The 20,683-nt window shown below is 38.1% G+C and overlaps 1 protein-coding gene and 1 long non-coding RNA gene across 2 annotated transcripts; one reads left to right on the top strand and one right to left on the bottom strand.

Annotated features, from left to right (window-relative positions):
* Position 1: 1 nt before the first annotated feature.
* LOC124269298 lies at positions 2 to 17,309 on the top strand. The gene is made up of 2 exons (XR_006896487.1): positions 2 to 242; positions 16,236 to 17,309. It is a non-coding gene; the product is annotated as an uncharacterized LOC124269298 (long non-coding RNA).
* Positions 12,426 to 13,113, bottom strand: LOC124269290. Its single transcript, XM_046704298.1, has 3 exons — positions 13,084 to 13,113; positions 12,800 to 12,895; positions 12,426 to 12,647 (listed from the first exon to the last, which is right to left on the bottom strand). Exons 1-3 carry the CDS (start codon positions 13,096 to 13,098, stop codon positions 12,456 to 12,458), a joined length of 303 nt encoding a protein of 100 aa, XP_046560254.1. The 5' UTR covers positions 13,099 to 13,113; the 3' UTR covers positions 12,426 to 12,455.
* Positions 17,310 to 20,683: the final 3,374 nt, after the last annotated feature.

Below are 20,683 nucleotides of genomic sequence, written 5' to 3'. Positions count from 1 at the left end.
CGCTATTTTACACCCTCTCAGATGACACGGTGTGGGACTGAATTTATCGACTGTACCATTTTCAAGGGAGGCAATTCAACGCCTCTGCCTCTCTCTCGTCTAATATTACAAACTTTATGTGGTCAGTCGGCAAGCGTTGTGATTCATTGGTATCAATCACACAGTGGTATCAATCACACATAGTCAACCCAGTCAACATCAGTATATTCCACCACCGTGTTCGTGTTTTTTATCTGTACTAGGTGAGATGTGGCTGTCGTCATTATACATGTACGTGTAGGTAGCCAAATTCATATCAATAGACAGTACCCAGCTACGGTAATGGAAACGTAAAATTCTTTTCATTGTACGTTTGTCCGCAAGAAAAATGGGGCATGTTATTATTGTTTTCATGATTGTATTATTTAATACACAAAACTGTTATATTCATAACAACTTTAAGGTTTTTTTGTATGAACATTTCAGTTTAATCATATCATAAATGAACTACACATGGAAATCCTGACTTTCTTTTCGTTAGCGTTACCATAGCCATAGTAATTTCCTTTATAGCCAGCCCAGAAAGAATCTATGAACCTTGCCTACAAATAACTTTCCACACAGCAGCTTTGCCTACAATCAACTCTGCCCAATTTTCACAGGGGAGGACCTTTGCACACAATATATATTTTTGTCTACATTATACTCACTGTACTACTCACACACCTTAACACTCACACTGAAAGCTTCTCTGTTGCTTAGTATGTCTTTTTCGAATTACAATTAACACTTACCTTACCAGTCACATGACTTAATACTCTGCTCAGGTGATATTGTTTCAAAAGAGATCAAACATTAATTGCACTTCATCAAAGCTTTCATCAAAGCTTCTTCGTTGCTTTTACTTTAACTTTTAGTATTTTTATTCAAGTTACAATTAATTCTTACCTTGCCACTCATTCACCTTAATATCCTGCTCATGATATGTTGGATTTTTTACTCCACCAATGTGCCATATTATCTGCTGTTTCTGTGTAATTCAATAAAATGATACATACTTATTTTATACAATGTGGTATTATCATGGTGGGCAAAGTCCCTTTTTAAAAATTGTGGTGGGCAAAGTTCCTTGTAGGCAAAGTTCCTGTGAGCAAAGTTCTATACACCGGTCACTACACATCCATCATACTTAAATGGCTACTCTGTTGTTCATCATATTGGCCTTGTCATTGGATTATTATCTGTGCACTCTACCTTGCATAATCATAACATACAATAATTTCTATGCACTTACTCTACATTTACCTGTTGTTCATTAAGGGATCACAAGTACTTTTAAGATGTTTTAAAATGTTTATCTTCAAACAAATTGATCCTAAACATTAAACGTTGATACCTTTAATATTGATATTGGAATAATTCCAAATAATATATGAACTCATTCATTTAGGTTTTGCTTATAATTAGCAATGTTATATGATGCTACAATATGAAACGTTTTTTTATGTACTTGCCTTTGTGCCGTACAGAAAATGGCTCCTTTTAATATCTGCTTTTAACTCATACTGTTGTAATTATTTGCCAATTCATGGCAAGGCTCCAGATAATTTTTCAACATCAGGTGTACATACTCCTTTTTTTTTTAAATAGGAGTACTGGAAAACAATAAGTACATTTTGAGTAATGAATGGAATTTAATGGAGTGTCAGTATCTTGTGTTTCGTTTCATATATGCACCACAACATTGCTACTCCTGTGTAAACAGGTAAAAAAACCCAATAAAACAATACTTTTTCAGATAACTATGTCAAAGACCGTAAACCATTGGTGGTGCGTAACTGCTACGTTTTCTAAATGACTTCCTACCGTATCATGCATATTATTTTTTATCCGTACATACGCCAATACGGCCCTTATCTGGAGCCCTGGATGGTAAACCTCTGTTTCATTTCAGGATTGCACAGCATATTGTTAGGGTAGGGTGTTTCAAACTGTTTCTCACAACTGTGAAAATAATTCCTTCATAATTGTCATAAGTATGTTATATTGTCTTTAAATTAAAACAATTTACTGACATATATGTTCATTCATGAAGGCACATGAACAAAGGCAAGAGTAAGATATTAAGTCTAGCATATTTGACAGTTGTTTTACTGGTCTGTACATTACTAGTTTACAGTAGCCAGGGTATAGCTTAGACAAACTATGACCTATACATGGTGTTTTCCCCCAACCTAGCAATTTGTGTGTTTTTTTGTATTTTAATTCTTAAAACATAAAAAGGAAGGGGTCAATAGACTAAGCTAAAACTATACAACAGTCAACTTTGCGAAAATTCCTATATATTATCATGCATCAACAGGCACTGTATGTGTGCTATATATCTGCCTTTCTAGCTGAATACAGTTGGTAATAGTTCATAGTTCAAATTTGTTTCTGGTATGTAAGTTGTACTGTATTATATACTAATCAGCCTTTTTACATGTAATTAGCAAAGTAAGTAATTGTTCGTGTATTTCCATTTTCTCTCAAATTTTATCATGGATGATTCTTTACAGGAGATACATCATTACATGATTTCAAAGTAAAATACTTTATTTATGGCAAAGTGGTGTGTCCATTATTGTCAAGTTACATTTAACTTCCTGATATGAATTTACATCATATATACTCTCAGATACATGTCCATAATTTGTTACCAAAGAGTAATTTATATTATGAGTCAGCTGAGTTCAATTTTGACTTTTTGCTTGCATAACGCTTTCAGTGAGTCTGTACTTACACATGTATACTGATACATCCTCCAGGAATAAATACAGTTTCATCTAAATGAATTGTGTCAAATGTCAAAGTGTGTTTGCTATATAGGTTCCAAGTATTTCCTTAAATTGCTCAGTGAAATTGGTTACCAATATTGAATGAGTCATCTGTGTATATTGTTTTGGTAATCAAGTTATTATGACCCAATTTTGTTTTGATGTTTACATTGGTTCAGTGATATACTTGTCTACCCATATTCCCAGACCTTTCCATAAATATTTGAACATTTTGACTTGAAATAGGTATTTTTGAAAATTACTTTATTTAAGTACTTTTTCCTAACTTTAAGCAAGTAATGGCTCAGTACTGATGTGTAATTTATGTTTCTTTTTAGTGTTTGAAATAAAGTGTATTATCTGTGTGAACACTGTCCACCCACAAGGCATGAATCACAAGATCTAATCTTGGAGTTCCCCAACCCCTCCCACTGTCTATGTATTTGTGGAACAACAGGTTTAATTGTTACAGCCTCAATTTTACCACACATACCCCACCTTCATACACCTGTCTAGGTAATGAATCACAATTATCACCTAGCTTGTGATGTCAGAGCACTATTTAAACATACTCCGCACCAAATCCACGATGGCACAATTGGTAATCACACATGAGTGTCACAACTTAACAAACTTATCTAAAAAACTACCCCCCTCCTTTTGGGCTCAAAAGTTTCCACCATTCAAAGAGACTTATGTGTGCTATATACTTCAAAGCATAAAGAAGTCAGTACAACATAAGTAAATATCATCAGCACAACACAAGGCACAGGTCACCTCTCACCACACATCTGAAAGAGCCAATGATCCAACTCACAGAATGCAGAGATGCCTGGTACAGGGATGGCAATTTTCCACCAATATTATTTTAACAACCCCCCCCCTCGATTACACAATATTAAGTTTACCACTGACAATAGATTTTCATCCCTGCTTGTGCATACAACATCTCCAATGTACAAAACGGACTTACAACCACCCATGTTCAACAGATCAACAGACTTTAGAATATCCTTGTGTTGTCATACACCTAGAATATCGGTCAGCTTAAAACTGACCTCCTCAAAACTGGGAGGACATGGCCTAGCCATCCATAAGCAGTCATAACACCAGCCAAAAAGGGGCCCGATGTGCTCCCTATGTGAGGTCCTTAAACCTTAGGTTATCTCCTCAATCTTGGCTGGGACAACAATCTGTCTCACCTATATACCCCTGCATCCACTAATGACTATGCATGTGGCCAGTGCTGATATTCCCCAAATGTGACTTGAATCACAACAGAACACAATAAGCTTAAAGACACATATTTATTAAAGCAAGCAGAAATTCACAATAATAAAAGACTTTATTTTGCTGCTGATACTCTGAGGTCAGAAGATTCTCACTTCCGACACACATTTGTTCACCTCGTCGGTCCTAGAAACGCCTCCTACTGGTCTACCGGTCAGTATTCTTACTTTCCGCACTCAAGTGTCTACCACACCAGTCCTGGGAACAACTCACACAAGAACACCGCATCAGCAGCCCAGTGGCAAATACAACAGGAATCATCACAGGAACCCTGCAACATAACAGTGTATAAGCATCTCTGTAACTAAAATAAGAGAGCAATCACGCTTGAAATTAGCAACTCATTTACCTAAGCTTACTCTTAAGTGTTGTCTCTGTACCAACTGTTACTGTTACTGGTACTTGATTGTTGTTTGTTATTTTCAAATCATTTTCAATGTTCTTCACTCCACACTGTCACATTATGTGGAGTTAATATTGAGGTTAATACAAGTATTTAACTTGTTCTTTTAATACTTGTAATACAATGTGTTTTGTCATACCGTGAAACACTTAGGTGTCACTCCATCTTATTAAAATAAACTTTTTGCATGAAGCAGTTGACTTGATATTTAATTTCATCTTTAAAAGTGTACATACACTTACAGAAAGTAACAAGTTCTTTCTGATATTAGATATGTTTGGGAAATACTGCACATATATATTTTAATTTACTCATCATAGAAGTAAACATACTATTCATGAATGGGATAGTTTCCAGGCCAGGAGGGTGGAGGCCCAGGGTATCTGCCCAAAAAATTGTCATTTCTGAAGAACATCTCTCTGCCCAATATCATCTGACTTGACTGGCATCTGTATCTGTATGTTATGAGGGTATATCTTTGGTAGTAACTGCCATCTGTTCTGTATTGAAGGGTCTTGATTGTCTTGATTGTCCTGTTATCCTGACTGACTGGCATCTGTTCTGTAATGAGGGCTGCTTCTGTGAGGGTCTTGATTGTCATGTTATCCTGACTGACTGGCATCTGTTCTGTAGTGAGGGCTGCTTCTGTGAGGGTCTTGATTGTCATGTTATCCTGACTGACTGGCATCTGTTCTGTAGTGAGGGCTGCTGCTGTGAGGGTCTTGATTGTCATGTTATCCTGACTGACTGGCATCTGTTCTGTAGTGAGGGCTGCTGCTGTGAGGGTCTTGATTGTCATGTTATCCTGACTGACTGGCATCTGTTCTGTAGTGAGGGCTGCTGTGAGGGTCTTGATTGTCATGTTATCCTGACTGACTGGCATCTGTTCTGTAGTGACTGGCATCTGATCTGTAGTGAGGGCTGCTGTGAGAGGGTCTTGATTGTCATGTTATCCTGACTGACTGGCATCTGTTCTGTAGTGAGTGGGGGCTGCTGTGAGGGTCTTGATTGTCATGTTATCCTGACTGACTGGCATCTGTTCTGTAGTGAGGGCTGCTTCTGTGAGGGTCTTGATTGTCATGTTATCCTGACTGACTGGCATCTGTTCTGTAGTGAGGGCTGCTTTGAGGGTCTTGATTGTCATGTTATCCTGACTGACTGGCATCTGTTCTGTAGTGAGGGCTGCTGCTGTGAGGGTCTTGATTGTCATGTTATCCTGACTGACTGGCATCTGTTCTGTAGTGAGGGCTGCTGCTGTGAGGGTCTTGATTGTCATGTTATCCTGACTGACTGGCATCTGTTCTGTAGTGAGGGCTGCTGCTGTGAGGGTCTTGATTGTCATGTTATCCTGACTGACTGGCATCTGTTCTGTAGTGAGGGCTGCTGCTGTGAGGGTCTTGATTGTCATGTTATCCTGACTGACTGGCATCTGTTCTGTAGTGAGGGCTGCTGCTGTGAGGGTCTTGATTGTCATGTTATCCTGACTGACTGGCATCTGTTCTGTAGTGAGGGCTGCTGCTGTGAGGGTCTTGATTGTCATGTTATCCTGACTGACTGGCATCTGTTCTGTAGTGAGGGCTGCTGCTGTGAGGGTCTTGATTGTCATGTTATCCTGACTGACTGGCATCTGTTCTGTAGTGAGGGCTGCTGCTGTGAGGGTCTTGATTGTCATGTTATCCTGACTGACTGGCATCTGTTCTGTAGTGAGGGCTGCTGCTGTGAGGGTCTTGATTGTCATGTTATCCTGACTGACTGGCATCTGTTCTGTTCTGCTGACTGTGAGGGTCTTGATTGTCATGTTATCCTGACTGACTGGCATCTGTTCTGTAGTGAGGGCTGCTGCTGTGAGGGTCTTGATTGTCATGTTATCCTGACTGACTGGCATCTGTTCTGTGAGGGGGCTGCTGTGAGGGTCTTGATTGTCATGTTATCCTGACTGACTGGCATCTGTTCTGTAGTGAGGGCTGCTTTGAGGGTCTTGATTGTCATGTTATCCTGACTGACTGGCATCTGTTCTGTAGTGAGGGCTGCTGCTGTGAGGGTCTTGATTGTCATGTTATCCTGACTGACTGGCATCTGTTCTGTAGTGAGGGCTGCTGCTGTGAGGGTCTTGATTGTCATGTTATCCTGACTGACTGGCATCTGTTCTGTAGTGACGGCTGCTTTGAGGGTCTTGATTGTCATGTTATCCTGACTGACTGGCATCTGTTCTGTAGTGAGGGCTGCTGCTGTGAGGGTCTTGATTGTCATGTTATCCTGACTGACTGGCATCTGTTCTGTAGTGAGGGCTGCTTCTGTGAGGGTCTTGATTGTCATGTTATCCTGACTGACTGGCATCTGTTCTGTAGTGAGGGCTGCTGCTGTGAGGGTCTTGATTGTCATGTTATCCTGACTGACTGGCATCTGTTCTGTAGTGAGGGCTGCTTTGAGGGTCTTGATTGTCATGTTATCCTGACTGACTGGCATCTGTTCTGTAGTGAGGGCTGCTGCTGTGAGGGTCTTGATTGTCATGTTATCCTGACTGACTGGCATCTGTTCTGTAGTGAGGGCTGCTGCTGTGAGGGTCTTGATTGTCATGTTATCCTGACTGACTGGCATCTGTTCTGTAGTGAGGGCTGCTGCTGTGAGGGTCTTGATTGTCATGTTATCCTGACTGACTGGCATCTGTTCTGTAGTGAGGGCTGCTGCTGTGAGGGTCTTGATTGTCATGTTATCCTGACTGACTGGCATCTGTTCTGTAGTGAGGCTGCTGCTGTGAGGGTCTTGATTGTCATGTTATCCTGACTGACTGGCATCTGTTCTGTAGTGAGGGCTGCTGCTGTGAGGGTCTTGATTGTCATGTTATCCTGACTGACTGGCATCTGTTCTGTAGTGAGGGCTGCTGTTATCCTGAGGGTCTTGATTGTCATGTTATCCTGACTGACTGGCATCTGTTCTGTAGTGAGGGCTGCTGTGAGGGTCTTGATTGTCATGTTATCCTGACTGACTGGCATCTGTTCTGTAAGTGAGGGCTGCTGTGAGGTCTTGATTGTCATGTTATCCTGACTGACTGGCATCTGTTCTGTAGTGAGGGTCTTGATGATTGTCATGTTATCCTGACTGACTGGCATCTGTTCTGTAGTGATTGTCATGGACTGACTGGCATCTGTTCTGTAGTGAGGGTCTTGATTGTCATGTTATCCTGACTGACTGGCATCTGTTCTGTAGTGAGGGCTGCTGCTGTGAGGGTCTTGATTGTCATGTTATCCTGACTGACTGGCATCTGTTCTGTAGTGAGGGCTGCTGTGAGGGTCTTGATTGTCATGTTATCCTGACTGACTGGCATCTGTTCTGTGCTGTGAGGGTCTTGATTGTCATGTTATCCTGACTGACTGGCATCTGTTCTGTAGTGAGGGGATTGTCTGCTGACTGACTGGGTGTAGTGAGGGCTCTTGATTGTCATGTTATCCTGACTGACTGGCATCTGTTCTGTAGTGAGGGCTGCTGCTGTGAGGGTCTTGATTGTCATGTTATCCTGACTGACTGGCATCTGTTCTGTAGTGAGGGCTGCTGCTGTGAGGGTCTTGATTGTCATGTTATCCTGACTGACTGGCATCTGTTCTGTAGTGAGGGCTGCTGCTGTGAGGGTCTTGATTGTCATGTTATCCTGACTGACTGGCATCTGTTCTGTAGTGAGGGCTGCTGCTGAGAGGGTCTTGATTGTCATGTTATCCTGACTGACTGGCATCTGTTCTGTAATGAGGGCTGCTCCTGTGAGGGTCTTGATTGTCATGTTATCCTGACTGACTGGCATCTGTTCTGTAGTGGGGGCTGCTGCTGTGAGGGTCTTGATTGTCATGTTATCCTGACTGACTGGCATCTGTTCTGTAGTGAGGGCTGCTGCTGCTGTGAGGGTCTTGATTGTCATGTTATCCTGACTGACTGGCATCTGTTCTGTAGATGAGGGCTGCTGCTGTGAGGGTCTTGATTGTCATGTTATCCTGACTGACTGGCATCTGTTCCAGTGAGGGCTGCTGCTGTGAGGGCTGCATGTTATCCTGACTGAGGGTCTTGATTGTCATGTTATCCTGACTGACTGGCATCTGTTCTGTAGTGAGGGCTGCTGTGAGGGTCTTGGATTGTCATGTTATCCTACAACTGACTGGTGAATTGTGGATTTTGGAGAGTATGCACTGTGCCCTGCAGTGATAGTGAGAATTTGTCCAAAAAGATTGTTGCCTATTTGCCCTCTGACTGAAAAATTGTCTTAACTCCAGATGTCTCACAACTATGTCAAATGGTGCCCTTGGTGGATGATTGAATTCTCTTTTGCATCCTTGACATTTCTTTATGCGACCATTTAAGGCGATTAATTCGAAATTATGCTCTGTGTGTCCAGCCAGCCCAGTATACCTTCCATGAGTGGTATCCACAGACATATTTTGTTCTCGTGTGCCTTTTCTTAGAAATAGAGATGACGTTCCTGATCTGTTGCCCTCGTATTCTACACCATCTACCTGGCACACACAGCACACAAAGGTCTCATTTTGCAGTGTTGTAAAGGTTTCTCTGCTGCCTGAGCATTCAATGTGATACCAGTACTTGCAGCTCTCACACTGCACCTGCAATACAAAATTATTATTCTATTTATTGTTTGCTTTGCCAATTCAGTTGTGTGGTTTTTTCTCATCAGTATAGTTTATGATGTATTACTTTTGTGATTCCACAAGTGACAAAAACTCATCATAAAAAATATTTTGTAGGTATAATTGTGCTATAACAGGTCATGAATCCTTACCCAATGTTGTACCCTTTTTTTGGTGCCTTGTGTTTTCGTTTTAGTGGCCGTCATACATGTTTGCATTGAGCAGCCTCTACAGATGTCTGCCATTGCATGTAAATCTGTAACAACATATTCAGATTTGTTAAGAAAATTATGCATTACTTTTAATTACTTATACCTTTTGCAAATCGTCATTGGTGTAACTTTGTTTTGGTAATCAGTACTTACCTGTTTTCTGCAGCAAATGTGTTGCTATTTGTATTCTTGTCTCAACTGTATCAAATGAGGTGCTCAGGTTCTCACCATCAAGCAGAAAGTCAACAAACTGAAATTTGAAATTATCATTTCATTAGTAGGAATATTGAGTAATATTTAGGGAGTTATATTAAACTATGGTAACTGGTTTTAACACATTTCCAATAATGATACATTTTGAATTCTTGTGCTGAAATATTGTTTATAATTTCTTTGTTGAAGGCAACTTTATCTGTTACCAATGTGTGTTAGATTTCAAAAATGTGTCCTACCTTCATCACATATATTCCACAGCTTGTGGAGTCTTGTTGTAACTGATGTTTTACTGTTGTCAGCTTCCATCTCTTCTGAAGAGTGTCCTTGTTGAGTAGCCCCATTGTACATCTGATTCTCAGTATTCTCCGCCAAGCTGACAAAACTGCCTCTTTACTCTGATGTGATGTGTCTTCACCCATTGGGTTTATATATACAATCTCATAATTTTTGGGGTATACCACAAACATTTGCCAGTGTTCTCCTGTGACATATGGTGCCAGTATCATCTCTTTTGAAAGAAGATCCACCTGTTCCAGAAAGAAATGCAGTCTTTTAAACAATATTCTTTGCTTTATTCTTTTTGAAAGGACACCTCTGCTCGTCATGCTGAAAACCTGGGTTCGATTTCCCACATGTTTTTTTTTTCATGTGTGAAACCTTTTTCTGGTGTCCCCAGCATGATATTGCTGCAAAATTGCTAAAAGCGGCATAAAACCACTTTAAAAGGACACCGGTGTCTTTAAATCATGAGATCTTCATTACTTCTATAACATTAAGAGCATCTTACAAAATAATCTAGTATTAAGAACTCATATGCAATACATTGATGAATGAGCAGAAATATGTGTTCACAACAAGGTCTGTCTTGGTTAAGTCAGTTATCAAGTACAGATAACACTTGAATTTGCACACCAGTGAAGACCTGGGTTAGAATTGGTCTTCAGCAACCGATGCATGTTGACTAACACCATCAGACTGTCATACTCACTGACTTGTTTGACACATGTCATTGTATCCCAGTTGTGTAGATCAATGTCCATTATGTTGATCACTGAATTGTTTCATCCAGAGTAGACTATTTACAGACTTGCCGTATAGGTGGAATATTGTTAGTGTGGCAACAAACAAACAAACAAATAACAAAAACTTCAAATAGCCAGTCAGCTGTAATCACCTAGTAGGCTCAGATGATATTATATGCTGGTATATATGTCACAGGGATATGAAACCCTTGCTTTGTATGTCCCTTGAAGAGTGGAGAGATTTTAATGTTAATTTATACATGTTGGCTAATTGTTAGTGGTATGTATTTGTCCTCCAAAGGTAATTCTACTTGTGTACAGTCTGTTTGACTTCATTTGAGTCTGATGAATTGCTCAGTAACACAAAATCTAATAAATGCAAACAAACAATCTAAATCTACCAAACGATCATAATTTTGTTGTCACTATTCGCTATTTCTTACGAGGTGTGACCACTTGCAGTTAGAACAGCCAGGTAATCAGTAAGCATGTGCAGTGAAATTGAAATTTCACACAAACAACGTGCACACCTGGCTGTTGTACCAGCAAGTGGTCCTCCCTCGTAACAAACAGCGAATAGTGACAACAAAAAATGATCATTTGTTAAACAACTTTTGTATTCGGGTGTCCAAAATTATGAGACAAATCATCAGAATTGGTCTGTCGATTTCATGTGACTGTGCAAAGTTTGATTTTGTTGCATTTATTAGATTTTGTGTTAGTGAGCAATTCATCAGTCTCAAATGAAGTCAAACCGACTGTTGTGTTAGTTTATGCCAACATGTTACAATAATTGTATTTCTTACATTCCTGAATACTGGTGGTTGTCCATGCTTAAGAATAACATCTGTTGCAACAAGGCAGTCCATCAGGTATACATCATCTCGGTCGCCACATTTCACACTGCAGTATGCATTGAGTATCTGTAAAAATGTTAAGCAATCATTTCACACAATAATACATGTGCTGCATGTTCACAATTTAGCATTGTATATTTGGTTCCCAACTACTTCATAGACCTTCATTAGGCACCTCAACTATGGTCAAATGTGGCATTAAACAACTAGCAAACCGATTAAAAATACATGGTGCTAAAAAATTCAGCTATGTCATCAAAGTTCTTTTGATGTTATATTATAAGGAAAGCCCAGACTGATGTTCCTTGAAAAAGTCCCATCCATAAGGGTGATGCCAAGCCAAGCATAAAAAAATTGTGTTAATCCATGGCCATTGTTTTTTGGTTACATGAACATGAAGATTACCTAACCAAAATAGATATAAATAGGTGTACTATTTGTCAAATAATTATTGCTATCATCAAATTTCAAATAAATTAGTTGTTATGGAAGTACCTCATCTGTAACTTCATGCCCTGGTCTCAGTGCTCCGAAGCTTCTCCCTGTCAGTTTATGTCCATCTACTACAGCCATCACAGCATTTGTGTTTGAGTGTAACTTCCATATGGACTCATAATCCAAAGGTATTGGTAGCTGAAAGCAACATGAACAATAGCTGTCATTTCTGTATAGTTAAAACTTCACATTTAATGATTGTTTTCTTTGGGATAGACTTGGCTCTTCAAACTGCATACCAGAGGTATATTTCTCTCATTCTTGATGTTGGCCACCTTGCCGTTTTGGTAGTGTTAGGCCACACAATGAATTGGGAGGTAATGTTCACTGACTATGATTGTATGTTATCACAACCTGATTGCCTGGAGGATTTTTACATCAAACACAGATGTGTCTTGTCCAGCCTAGATTGTTTTCAGACAACAAAAATAAAACCATACTTCAGTCAAATGTTGTGTTAGCTCATTAACTTACAGGTTCACTGTGTCTCCTGTTAATCGGACGTGTCTCATCTCCTTGGTTCTGGAAAGTGTGGGACAGTTAGTTCATTACAAGTTCATGTTGAAATCCAATGAAAGCATTTCTATATCTCTGAGTCACTATTAACACACATGGTACTATACTTACCTCTTTAGTTGTGTGAGCATCTCTGGTTTGCTTTGCAAAAGTTCTTTTCCTCTTTCTCCCCTCAAATTTTAACACTGGTAAGCCATCTGAATCATCATCTTGCTCCTGCAATATGGGGACATCACAGGAATATACAATTTGCTACTGATCAACCACTTTACAATAAAACCTTTTATTTGGGTCAAGTAATATTTTCTTTTATGTAAAACAAATATATGATCATTTTTGTACATTGTAAGAATGTGTATTTAACATACCACTGTGGTTGTGTTGTCCTCATCTGATTCGCTTGTTAAGTCTATAACTGCAGTCCTTTTCCTCTTTCCTCCCTCAAATGATGCTGCTGACTTTGCCTAAGATGAGAGAATGGGGATTCTAGCTTTACCAGCATATTATGACAAAGATTTATGACTTCGTGGCTCCTTGCTAGTAGTAACAGATTTTAATAAGATGTACCTAAAGTGTAATATATGGATTCCTCCAACAATACCAGACAGAGCTAAGAATGTCTTAATTTATCTTGTTTTCTCTATATACTTACCATGAAACTTGCCATAGCAGGTAGGTCACTATCCTCCTGCAAGTGGTCAATGTCATTTAAGTACATGTATCCATACATTGATTTCAAAAGAAACCATCCACTGATATGGTTGTACATGTCTAAAGGGCATAATTATCACTTTTTTCTTCATAACTGTTTAAAACAAGTGCTATCAACCAGAATGATGTTCCAGCAAAAAAACTTGTCCATAGAAATATTAAATATTGTTGTATGTGTGTGTGTGTCTATATATATGTATATATATATATATATCCATTTAATTTTTTTAGATTACCATAGAAATATTAAATATTGTTGTATGTGTGTGTGTGTCTATATATATATATATATATATATATATATATATATATATATATACCCATTTAATTTTTTTAGATTTTCCAGAAATTATTGAGACAATCTTTTGTTTCTTAATACTGATAATAGAAATTAATGTAGGTCTTACATTCTGTAGTAAGGTGCTCAATATGGGAGGCAACTCTTGTAGGCTTAAGAATGAACCTTACTACATTAAGAGTAATGGTGAAAAAGCGGAATTCCCTCACCATTGATGAAGATGCACGAAATGAAAGATATTTAAACTGGTGTAGGGCCCACGAATCAAGATTGGTAAAATGTTTTATTTTCTGAGGAAAGTATGTCTGACTTTTTCAGAACTGTGTGAAAACATGGACAAAAGATGCCGTGAAACCTATCTAGCAACACCCAAAACATAGCCTAATATTTCACATGTGGGGTGGGATCATCATGGGAAAAGGCACCGTTGTGTATTTTCAATGGAAATTTGAAGAAGGAACGATATGTTCATGAAGAACAGAATAAACCAAAATGGACTTAGAAATATTGAGGATATGAAGAAAGAAGTGGTCAAATATTGGGATACGCTGGCACACGATTTCCTGCAAACTTGATTGTTAGTGTACCTAGGCGCATTCCGCCATGTATTGCAGGGCAAGGAGGTCTCCCAAAGTACTGAAAAGACACCTAGACTGTAAGAGAATCTCAACATATTCATTTAAGAAAATTTCTATAGTTTTTATACATGTATTAGATATTTGCTAAAACTATTTTCTCAATTTCTGGGAATACTATATTTACCACATTTTTTTTCATTTTGGCACAGTTCACAAAACCATAATGTTGATTTCCTCCCTGTTAAGTGTATTTTGTCTTTCTGTTCACCAAACACATTTTCCTGTTTATCTTATCTTGTCAAGTTCATAACAAATTTACCTCTAACAAAACTGATTAGTGATGACATTCAGTACTTTGACTTGAACCATATCTTCCTGCATTTTTGATTGAAGAATGGATTTTTCCTTGTGTTTGTGAAGCGTGCTGTATTTATGCACTGTACAGTGGAAGCCCTCTAAACTGGCATCCCTCCAATCAGCACTAGAATTTGGTCCTGACAGATGCAGTTTAATTTACTATCATTCTCTAAACCGGCACACCCTCTATTCCGGCAATTTTTGTCGGTCCCAACGAGTGCCGGTTTAGAGGGTTTCCACTGCACTTGGATATTATCTCAGTCAGATTGTATCATCACTGTGTGATAGTTAATAATGTAACATTTGATGCTTTAATTCAGAACTGATGTGTACTCTTGGACAGAACAGGTTCCCAGCAGATTCAGTGACTAAGTTAATAGTGCTATAATAATACTGCTAAGTGTGGCGTTAAATCGCAAACGTAGACACATGCACGCTTAACTTACCTCATCTCTTGAAATGCAGGCCTTATCATCTTCTGACACATATACTGCCTGCTGGAATTAACAAAAAATTGTCGTTATTGTAAATAAATACTCAAAGGAACAACCAGTTCTTTTAAGAGTGAGTGAGTGAGTGAGTTTAGTTTTACGCCGCACTCAGTAATATTCCAGCTATATGGCGGTGGTCTGTAAATAATCGAGTCTGGACCAGACAATCCAGTGATCAACAGCATGAGCATCGATCTGCGCAATTGGGAACCGATGACATGTGTCAACCAAGTCAGCGAAACTGACCACCCGATCCCGTTAGTCGCCTCTTACGACAAGATAGTCGCCTTTTTAAGGCAAGCACATGGGTTGCTGAAGACCTATTCTACCCCGGATCTTCACGGGTCAGTTCTTTTAAGAAACCATACATGACAATTCTGTTGCATTAAGATACACCTGGTTTTTTAGTGTATAAAACCAAATTTCGTGAAAGAATGTAATATAATTTTTGTACATTCCAAGTATGTACACTTTACATACCTGTGTGGTTGTGGTGTCCTCATCGGATTCTCTTGTTAAGTCTATTGTGTCTGTCCATTTCCTGTTTCCTCCCTCAAATGCAGCGGTGGTGTTTGTCTAGTATGAAAGGTTCTATCTTTACCTCATGGTATGAGACATTTATGACTTCATAGGTACTTTCCAGTATTACATAGGGATGAAAACATTTTAATTAAATGTACTGAACATATCTATAATAATTATATTCTACAAACAATATGACACTGTGCTAAGATTGATATAATTGATATGTTTTGTTTTCTTTCTTTAAACTTACCATGACACTTGCCATATCAGGTTGATCAAATGCAGATTTTCCCAGCTCCTGCAAGTGGTCAATATTGCTTAAGTTCAAGTGGTCAATGATCAACATAATTCTACAGTAAGCCTATAGTATCAGTTTAGTACCAGAAAGTATAAAGCTTGTTGTAATCAGCTGAAACAAAGTATTTGTTTTTTGTGTCTCTTTATTGTGTTTGTATTTACATTTTTTTTGCATATTCTTCTAAAGGGTTACCTTATTGACAGCTTTTCTAGAAATACTGGAAAGCCATTTTGCCCTGCCTGCAAGTAAAACTGTAACAGTTAATTATTTGCACATTTAATTTCTCCTAGAAGCAATACATACTTCTTTTAATCATTAATGCAGATTTAGATATACTCTTTTATGTTACTTTTCTCATATGTGAATAATCATTCAGTATTTTGTTTACTCACAATACTTACGGAGTGTATGTTTCTTCTTGTTGAGGATATACCTTCTGTGTGCATTGGACTTCAGGAAATTTAAAGCTGTTCTTGGCATCTGTCTGTGTTTTATCCTTTTCCTAAAACAGTTTCTGTTTTGAACAGTTTTCTTTATCTTTTCTAGGGACTGGTTGGCCTCTATCACTGTTTCCGGACAGTTGCACCTTGTCAGCAGATCCCTCAGCTCACACAGCAACCTCACACTTGTTTGTTTCCCTTGGGCAGTGTCAATATCATCTGTATGAGCCTTCAGTGATGTGCCACTTGACTCTGCACCATTCATGTTGCTAGGTGATAGACAATCTTCTGATGAGACTTTTGGAAACTTGACATTAATACCTGTTGGCAATGAGGTCCTGCAATCCTTGCTGACATGTAACATTGGGGTGTCTCTGTATTGCTTGGGTAAGGCTTCCCATGGTAGGTTGTTTTGATATAATGTGGCCAGAATATGCTTACATGGGAAAAAATGTCTTCTAAAGTCATGGCATGAACAGAGATCTTTGGTACCCCTATTAAGAACAACATTGTAATTGTTCACTTGGTAATTTGATTCACCTTTGTGGATGGATTCTGTCTGCATCACCTCATTCAGTCTCCTTTTACAGTGGTCAAAGCATGTCCACCCTCTCCCAGTCAAGAACTCGGGGACAGAATCCTTCAATGCCATCTTCATTCTGTTGTTCTTTTCATAGTAACTGCAATGATAATTGTTATTTCCAGAATATATCTCAAGGTTGTATATTTATCAATACCCAAAGAAAATTTTACTTTTTCCTATGATCTTATTCTGATTTTGTGATATCCATTCAACTGTAAGTTTTATGACAATTAATCTGATATCCTTGAAGGAAGGGTTGTATTTCAGTATCCACTATTTGCAGGTTTGTACTGTTTAAGGGTTTATTCTTTCAAATTGTGCTCAGTTGAAGGTTGTAAGGAGTATTAGGAATGGGAAGGGAGTCTCACTGAAATTCTTCTGAATTTTAGACAACTATGAACAATGACTTAGCTATGTTAAGAAAAAGAACAAAGATAAAATAAATTTCTGGCCACCCACTGCTAATATGTTCAACTCAGCATATAACAATGCCAAAAGAATGAAACCTGCACGTCTGGTGTAGGATTTATTGTGAGCAAACATTTCATTTCAAGCTTACAGTTTAACATTATCCAATTAAACAAAACTTCTGAATTACCTCTGTTGTCTGCTCTTGTGATGTTTCATCAGAATTGCAATCAGCCCTGTTATGCTCATGTCTGTAGAATGTTTCTGCTCACTTTTAAACAGAGAATGGAGCCTCTCCACTCCATTGTTTGTTGTCAGTCCCACATGTTGGTCAAAAGGTCTGAACGCCATGGCCCATGGCTGGAATTGTAATGTTCATAAATAGTGCCATATACAAGCAGTTTCATGTGTTCATGTTATTATGTCCGTACAGAAGAATTCGACATTTATTGTGCAAGATATTGATATAAAAAATACAACATGAACACCATTCTGTGACTGAAACACTTCATTGTGGAGAGAACATTTAGAATCATGTTACAGCCCCAAACCTATTTTGTATCACTTGATTACATTACAGTGCATGTGATTATAATATACGGTACCTTAGGTGAGCACAGCCAGAAGTTGTCCATATACTCCATGAAGTTTGTATAGTGCCCCAATGAGCTCTCAGTTCCTGAACTTGACTGCCATAGTCAGACTCTTCCAGGCAGGACATTATGTTGGACAAGCTGGATAAAACCAATAAAACAATGTAATATCCATAGACGTTAATCTGCAAACAGTTAGGAACACAAACAATGGCAATACATATGTGAGGAAACTAAAGGCTGTACCTAAAGATAAAAGTATGCTTAAATCTCAAAAGTTCTTAATGTCATTCATCCTGAAAATCTTTGAAAATAGGTACAAGTGATCATTTTTCCATTTATATATTTATCATTAATTTATGTCACTGTGTGTATTAGATAAGTCACCTAAAGAACAGTCTATATGATTGGACTATATGTGGTGTTGTCTTGGTATGAACCGTCATATTTAAATGAAAAATGTAAGTCATTATAAAGGAACTAACGATAGAAAACTTATAATATTTTACAAAATATATCATCACAGCTGAATACAGTAGGTGTATTCTTAACACAGCTATTCTTCAAAATGTGAGGTTTAAAACAAAGCATAAGCAGGTACATGTATATCAGCTATAACAAATTTCTGGAATACCATTACAACATTCCCGAACTTGACACATGGAAGCACAGTTACCAACATATGCTGAGATATACGTTGCTTCATTCTTAGCTGCAGCGATGTTAACACAGATCAGTGTTTGATATATTTTGGATAATAAAACTTGTTTTGTGTACATCATTTCAGTTCAGTATTTGTTCTTTATGTTTACAATCTATCTTAATCTTCCATATGAACCAGGCTGTACAGAAATTTGTATTTGATTAAAAGAAATTAATTCTAAATATTACTTTCTGTTCAAAATTGCATATAAAAATCTGGCAAGTTGTTAATTAGTAATGACTTTGATGTATATATAAAGCAAATGTATTTCATTCATACACACATCTAGCTTTGCATGCATTTCAATACAAATTATGTTTAAAGTATATGATGAATTATGTGTCCTCGAGGAGCAGTATTAACATGTAATTCACTTGTTTACCAATCAAGTTTCATGTTTTTTTATTAAATTACATTTAAATAAAAATATTCTGATGTTTTTCTATGGATAAGTTCACTTTTTCTGTGTAGATATTACACCTGTTATGATGTGTTTTGAGATTATTCATAATGTTTGATATCATTTCTCTGTTACACATAATGCAGCACGACACATACTCTGACATCATCGCCTCCTGATCTGTCTTTGATGGTATCCTCTGTAGCCATCTTTTCCAGGCCTGCTTCACATGGAAATGGCAGATGTAAAAACTGCTTTCTGGAAACAGAAATGTTCTGTCTGAAATTATTTCTCTATCATGAAATTCTATTCTCTTTTGTTAAAAAGGTTATTAGTAGAAGTGGGTGGGTGACAAAGTAGACAAATCCTTCAGTAATTCTTAGAGAATGATGGAGATTATGTGTATTATTAAAAACAATAATTACCTGGAAAAATCTTCTTTATGACGTTTTTTTCCCACTGGTCGTCATCAATTATGAATACTTCAGGCTTCCACTCCTTGTGAAAGGAAGCAAATTTCTCCATCCCTCCTGCAGACTATCCGTGGTCTGATCTTCCGTCACAATGAAACCCACGGAACATACACAGAATTTGTGCGTACTGCCAGTTGATACAGAAGAAGGTTGTACTTGTTAGTCTTGTAGGTTGCATCCAATAAAACAGCACTGCCAAACTGTTCAAGCATTGTCTTTGCCACTGTGTTGACATAACAAGTAACGAAGGTGTCGCCTGTGGTATCACTGAAATAGCAAATATCCTTTTTTAAACAAAGTACTTTACATAGGTCATTTTAACAAATGGTGCATGGGAATGGTTTTATTATTGCACATTGGAATTTAAGATTGAAGTAGCGATACCCAAATCCATTTAACAATATGAGGTTTCAGTACATTGTCATGTTAATGAGAAATGTCTGTACTGAGTGATGTTAACAATATTTGAAATGGTGAGTGACACCATACGTTGGCATAAGGTTGTGACAAGCCAACATTTTAACCACTGTGCAACTTGACCGCCACTGTATGAGTAGGATGTGGATATACACCAGTGGTGACTTGTTTAACACGATTACAAATCCTGCGTGATATTATCAGTTTCAATCTTGATACTTTTTCAAATAAATCAACCAGTACTGTTCCGTGCACGCAAGGAGCATTGGTATGAACTTATCGCATCCAAAAGTTTTGCTGAAACACAACATTCATAAACTAGGAAGCAATGAACACAATATCTTTGCGGTTGTCAACAGTTTCACAGGTGTGTTTAAAAGAGCATGGGTATTTGTTTAAACAGGTTATGAATTAGGGTTTTCTTCACCCAACATTAGCATAATTATATTCAAGCGAATACTGCCTCACTTCTTTGGTCGAAACCAGCAGCTGTCTAGACGTGAGTCTGTGTCGTCTCTTTTCAGTTGTTCAAGTAAGTCTGAGATGGATTTCCTACAATTTGATATATGACATGAGAATTGGAGAATTTTGTAAAAGGTTATGACGAAAATAGTATAAAACATTATATTTTTTCACTTTTTTCCCCAAAATTATGGAATATATAAAAAATCTGCGAGGCCTCTCGATCTTTATTCAGTTAGAATGGTATAAGCTACAATCATGCCAAGTTTCATGCTTGTAACACAAAGTGCACAATTCAGTGAAAAAAGTGCACTTATCCGCTGGGCTATGTACAGTCCGATCAATACCAACCCTTCCCTGTGTAGCCCTAGCTGTCGTCCTTTACCGAACAAGCGTCATTGGCCTCAGCAATTTTCGCTATGCCTATGGCGTCGCTTATTTGCTGCTAATAAAACACTTATTTATTTAACGAGGGCATATTTCCCGTAATCACTCGTACCTCGTTGGTTACTCTA

Source organism: Haliotis rubra, unplaced genomic scaffold (assembly GCF_003918875.1).
Source record: "Haliotis rubra isolate DU_JTF1 unplaced genomic scaffold, ASM391887v1 Scf1012, whole genome shotgun sequence".
NCBI lineage: Eukaryota > Metazoa > Mollusca > Gastropoda > Lepetellida > Haliotidae > Haliotis > Haliotis rubra.
This window is presented reverse-complemented; position numbering and strand designations above follow the sequence as displayed.